General features: G+C 36.2%; 1 protein-coding gene across 1 annotated transcript; it reads right to left on the bottom strand.

The window, feature by feature from the left end:
• Window positions 1–1911: 1911 nt before the first annotated feature.
• On the bottom strand, window positions 1912–5129 carry LOC142502633 (potassium voltage-gated channel subfamily A member 2). Its single transcript, XM_075613876.1, has one exon. It carries the CDS (start codon window positions 5125–5127, stop codon window positions 3652–3654), a length of 1476 nt encoding a protein of 491 aa, XP_075469991.1. The 5' UTR covers window positions 5128–5129; the 3' UTR covers window positions 1912–3651.
• Between the last annotated feature and the right edge of the window lie 1793 nt (window positions 5130–6922).

Genomic DNA, 6922 nt, shown 5'->3' with positions numbered 1-6922 from the left:
GAGTGCGCGCGCACCTTCCTGGTGTCGACTGCAGAAGTCTGTTGGACCTAGCACACGATATCGACAAACGGAGGCTCCAACGGGTGATGTTAGAGACTTTTAACCACTGCCTTTATTTACTTTGTTTATTGTAAGTGTCCGTGATCTATCAGCACATATTATTATTAAAATACAGTATTATGCTATGGGAGCCAAGCTATCTTCTTTTCGTTTTATATATATATATATATATATATATATATATATATATATATATATATATATATACACACACAAAAGGGGGGCAGCTAGCACTCAGAATACAAAACAACAGTTGAGGTGCATGTCCTATAAAGATAAATAAACATATCGGTCCTCGTGCACCACCCTGAGGAAGGTCCCACGAGGACCGAAACGTTGGTCATGTTTGTGCTTTTTTCACCACTGAATACAGGTTTTTTTCACTTACCTCTGAGTGCTGTCTTGTGTCTGCTCTTGCGAGGGTTGACTGCTATATATATATATATATATATATATATATATATATATATAGTGCAGAATAAATGAGTTCTTCAGTATTCGGTGATACCTTTTTTATTGGACTAACAATTTATGTCATAGGACAGGATAGTCCTATGACATAAATTGTTAGTCCAATAAAAAAGGTATCACCGAATACTGAAGAACTCATTTATTCTGCACTATCGCAACTGGACTAACACAGCTATTTTCTGCTTTATATATATATATATATATATATATATATATATATATATATATATATATATATATATATATATACACTAAAAGCAGAAGTGTACATAACCTATGTCCACATTACATGTATAATGCAGTGAAAACTGTATGTGAAACAGTACTAATGCATGAGTATTATATACACTAAAAGCAGAAGTGCATGCCCCATAGTGTAATACAGTTTATTACAATAGCTAGGTTGAATTAGTGATCACGTAACATACAGCATTTATGAACATTATTTTATGCAATCATATTTTGCTTATAACTTGAATCTCTTATAAAAATGTACAATCAATGTGTTTTTTTTCTGATATGACCTATTTATTCCTATAAGGAAATTATCCAGATAATATAATTCGAGAGTATAAATACTATATACATGGATACCACTTTTCTACTAAGAATATATATATATATATATATATATATATATATATATATATATATATATAAAATCAAAAAATAAATAGATGATACCGTTCTGTGGCTAACGAAATGCTTTTATTTGTGCGAGCTTTCGAGATACACTGATCTCTTCTTCCGGCGATGTTACAATGAATGAAGCAAGCAAAAGCTATACTATAAACAGTGTCTATTGGAATGTTATCTGTGCTGGTCCTTCCCCCGGTGTGGATGTGTTTTATGGCTGGAGGTGTCAAAAGGTTCCTGAAAGCAAGTGATGAAAGAGTGTGTATGTGTATCAGTGTGAATTAACATGAATGGAGAGCCCACAGTATATACAGTGCTTTACAAAAGGTGTGTGTGGAGTGGGAGCGGATATAAATGGTGTGGGTGGGTGTGGAAATGTGAGAGTTAGTAGCATAACTAAAAGTGTGTGTGGATACTATGTGGTCCCTATTGGTGTATAGGGATGGAAAAACAAGGAGTATAAGTATGTGTGAGAGACAGCTGTGTGTGCATACATATAGCACAGTATGTACAGACATGTACAAAGCATTTCGTTAGCCACAGAAAGGTATCATCTATTTATTTTTTGATTATTGAAGCTCGGCTAACACGGTACTGATACCTCTACATATATATATATAAAAAGATATATATATATATATATATATATATATATATATATATATATATAAAAATGTGTGTGTGTGTGTGTGTGTGTGTGTGTGTGTGTGTGTGTGTATAATATATATATATATATATTATTTTTTTTTGTGTACATGCAGTAAATACTCATGCATTAGTACTGTTTCACATACAGTTTAGACTGCATTATAAATGGAATGTGGACATAGGTTATGCAGTACTGTAGCATATTAGCATCTTAAATATGAAACTTTGATCACTCAATGTTGGTTGGGGACTGCAAACTCATAAACCTGTAATACAAGGCAATCAAATATAATATAGTGGCAACAATTTAAATCTGGTTAAACCACCATCTAGACAGGAAACCCTAGCACTATAGTACAAACGGGTTTAAACAGAGGTTCCCCACCCTAAACACAGGGAACCCCAGTCAGTTGAGAGGGTCTATGTATCAAGATTGTGGTCTGTGCTGATGCATTTGTGTAAAATGTACCATTTTTTTTGTCTGAAACATAAAATATTTATTACGTCTATTTCAACTGTTGTAGAAATTGGCGCTAACAAGAAACAACTTAAGGGACATCACTTTTAAAGGGGACAGAGAAAACCAATGTAGAAAACTTTCAAAAAAAGTTACGCAAGGCACATATGTCTTAATAAATAAACAAGGTAAATCCCTCCGACCCTAAAACCTCCCGCTTGCTCTATAAATCCAACATTTTGTTGCAGACATACTCCAAAATAGTCAGTTAAGATTAGTACATACTGTAGACTCTGCCTGGCCTTTGCAAAGATATATTTCAGTGCAAGTTGTGACAAAATAATTTGTGCCTACATTTTTAAATTGATACATAGAGCCTGGATTTTTAGGAGAAGCTAATAAACAAGTAATCACACATGCATGCACTTATTTTAAATATGAATATTATATAGGTGTGTTACGTCCCAATCAAGATCTGACTGTAGTTCCCTATGAACAGGTTTGCAACTGGCCTCCTGATCATCCTGAGATGTCTGTCAAAACCAGATTTCCAAATCAACATGATTGATCTTACCTTTTAACCCTCTCACAGCTTTGCAATATTCATTTTTCTGGCCCCTGTGACAGCTAATGGGTTAGGGTGGTTCCATTCACATCTTAAAACCTACCATGTACAGTACTAGACATCTGAGATTCATCAATAGCCACGTAACAAGCATAGCTGAGAACTATGAATAAATCTACAGTATGTGCAAATGATTTTCATGATTCTGCATATAGGTGCAGATTAGGAAACAAAATAACATTGTGCCACACTTGTATGTTCCTGCACAGACACACTGCAGTGGCAGTGAAGCAGCTATCTGTCATACTGAATCATTTTCTCTTTTAAAATAAAAAATATTTTTCATTAAAACATGGGTGCCTTTTTTTAATAGTTATTTAAGTATTAAAGCATGACGTATGAAAATGTGTTCTTGGGTATACAGTATATATGTGCAGTGGTTACTTAAGTGCAATTGAATGTTTACTTTACTACAGCTTACATTAGACTTGATGTGTACATGAGGTTTTAATATATTTCTAGCACTAACCCTGATGAGTTTGATAACTAAGATAATCTGTAATATACATGTAGAGAACATTTCTTTGGAAACTTGTAAAACCTTAACTTCACAAGTCTTGCCAACAGATATTCTGTGAGTGATATTCTAGTTTGAAATGAAATAAAACATCACTTACACAACTATTGCTTTTCGTGCCAGATTGACACACCTAGAAAAATATTGTCTAGAATGCAAACTATTGTATTACACAAACTTTGCAACTGTCTGAGGCAAACTTGTAATGTTATGGTCAAACATCAGTTAACATGTTGGTTATATTCCATTGTTTGTATTTTCTAAGGTGTAATTGGTGGTTTTTAAGTTATTTTCTCTAAAGTCGTCATTGCTATCATTGACTCCTTCTTGGATCTGCATGTAATCTGATTTACTGAGAGTGGAGGCACTTCTACTTTTCTGAATGTCAGGGGATGATGGGATCTTTGGACAGCTTGTCACTTGTAAATATTGTGCTTGTTCCTCCCCCTCTGTCTCTCTGTGATAAAAGTAATTGAAATTGGACACTATGACTGGAACGGGCAAGGCAATGGTCAAAACGCCTGCAATTGCACACAGGGAGCCTACTATTTTGCCCCCTATTGTTGTAGGGACCATATCGCCATACCCTACTGTTGTCATGGAAACCACAGCCCACCAAAAGGCATCTGGGATGCTGTGAAACTGAGAATCTCTCTCATCAGCTTCAGCAAAAAAGACTGCACTGGAAAAAAGAATGACACCAATGAAAAGAAAAAAAATTAGAAGGCCCAGTTCTCTCATGCTGGCTTTGAGAGTCTGTCCCAAAATCTGAAGGCCCTTTGAATGTCTAGAAAGCTTGAAGATCCTAAACACTCTCACCAGTCTGATAACCCTAAGAATTGCTAAAGACATTGCTTGCTGACCCTGTTGGCCATCTTCAGTTTTTTCTGCCAGCTCGGTACCTAGTGTAATAAAGTACGGGATGATAGCAACTATATCAATAATGTTCATAATGTTGGTGAAAAAGCCAGCTTTGCTTGGGCAGGCAAAGAAACGAACCAGGAACTCAAATGAGAACCAGATGATGCAAAGTGTTTCCACAACAAAGAAAGGGTCTGTGAAGGTATTAGACTGTTGATATCTAACTGTGCTGTTTGAGTATGCATAAGGTTTGACTCCACTCCCATGCACATCCTCATTTTCATCTCTGAAAACAGGTAATGTTTCAAGGCAAAAGCTCACAATTGATATCAGTATCACCATAACTGATATGATAGCTATAATCCTGGCAGGGCCAGAGCTTTCAGGATACTCAAACAATAGCCACACTTGCTTCTGGAATTCATTGTCTGGTAAAGGGCGTTCCTCTTCTTTAATAAATCCTTCATCTTCCCTGAAGATCTCTGTGGCTTCTTCTCCAAGTTCATAGAACCTGATTTCTTCTGAAAAGATATCCAATGGCACATTAACAGGTCTCCTTAACCTGCCACCAGACTGGTAATAGTACAGAATGGCATCAAAACTGGGTCTGTTTCTGTCAAAGAAATATTCATTCCTCAGTGGATCAAAATATCTCATCCTCTTTTTAGGATCCCCCAATAATGTTTCATGGAACTGTGATAAGGTTTTCAGTTGTGTTTCAAACCGCAGCCCTGAGATGTTGATAACCACTCTCTCACAACAACCGTGATCTTGTTCAGGGTCATACGTGTCCTGAGGTGGACCTGGCAAAGCTAATGCTTCATCTATGAGGTCTCCAGTGGCCACTGTCATAGTTATGGACCAAATAAATGCTTAGCCTTGTTCCTCTGATTGTCTTTTGGCAGTGGATCACACTGTTCACGGTGCAAATTATACACATATGGTCTGGAAGGTCTTCTGGAAAAGAACAAGAGGCGTAAAACCTCTCACCTGGGGAGCAACAGAAATTATTTTAATACAGGACATTATTTTAATAACTTTACAATAATTCCTTCAGCCCTAAAAGGGCTAGCGACGCATTGCAGAGAAATGCCGTTTCAGCTAAGGTAATTATTGTATGTGCTCCATAGCGTAATACCCCTGGGGTATTCACTAGATGTAAAGGTATTTTGCACATAGTTCCTCATGCTTCATTATAAAAAAATATTATCTAAACACCATCCAAATGTTATAAACTCCTATTATTTCCCAGAGGTATCTCAAGTAATATAATAGCATTACAAGGACAAAGGAGCAATTAGGGAAAGACTGCATATATGGACAGTCAGACTTAAAATGTATAATCTACTTTGTCATGAAATGGTATTTACGATTAAAGGTCTAACCTAACCATCTTAAAATAAAATGTTGCTCTTGTATTATACACTTATTTCAAATATTCATTCAATTAAGAAAAATGTGACCACTCCAACTCATCTTCTAAACGGTAGAAAAGGTTTATTTACAGTTCTGGGGTTAATTCGTTTTTTTCAGGGTCCTACTTATTTTCTCTAAAATCTAGGCAACCTGTCTACCATACATTATGGGAAGGAAAGACCATGCTTAGCTGACTGGGTTAAAATAAATCACTACTAGTTTTAACCATTTACAAGTCAACTAATGATTTAATCACAGCACCAAACAATAAATCTAAATGTTCTGCTTTACAAATATAAAATGATTAATTTGTTTGAAAATTCAGCAGTAGCCACACATGAAACATAGCAACAATGCACTATATTAATGCAGTAATGCTACAAATGCTAAATGAAATACATCAAACTTATTCAGAGAAGCAGAAAAAACACACATTACCTTGAAGAGCAAACCCACAGGTTTCTTTGTAACAATTTTAAGTAGGCTCTGTGCTCCAGGGAATTCTATACACAACAAACGTTGTTTTGACATCATATCAATTGTGTGTCCTAAAAGTCAAAAATAAAAGCAGCTCATGTCAAAAAGGGGGCATCCATTGTAAGAGGATACCATTCTTTATGCAGTAGAGGGACGAGATTGATCTTGCAGTTTTCCTTACTTGAAAGCAAATGATAGACAGCAAAAAAAGACGGTTCTGGTGTCTTCCGGAGGTGTGAGGAAAAAAAAGGAGTTTGGTAGAGCTGGCACATAATGAAACATCTGCGGAGATGAGATCCAGTTTCCAGATATTGTAGTCACAGCCTTTCCTTTGCCAGGCTGCTTGGTGGTGATGCTTCACTCTTCTGCACTGCAACAAAACAAGAGGAAGAATTCAGAGCACATCCCACATTACAGGGGGGGACTGCATAGCTGTAACATTGGGATTCACGCAGGGGTACCCATCTCCATCTTAAAGCAATGTATAGTGAATATGGTATTTACACAGGGGCTACAATATCTCCATGTAAAAGCAATGTCTAATGGAACATGGAGGTTTATACTGTACATATGATACAATATTTCCAAATAATAGCAGTGAATAGTGAAACATGATGAGTTACCATGGGGATAGAATATCTCCAGCTAAAAGCAATGTATAGCAGAACATGGGAATGTTTGCACTGAATGCAACATCTCGAACTGAAAGTAATCTACAGTGGAACACTGGGCTTTATACAGCGGATATGACAGC

This window comes from Ascaphus truei, chromosome 9, assembly GCF_040206685.1.
Source record: "Ascaphus truei isolate aAscTru1 chromosome 9, aAscTru1.hap1, whole genome shotgun sequence".
NCBI classification, from domain to species: Eukaryota; Metazoa; Chordata; class Amphibia; order Anura; family Ascaphidae; genus Ascaphus; species Ascaphus truei.
This window is presented reverse-complemented; position numbering and strand designations above follow the sequence as displayed.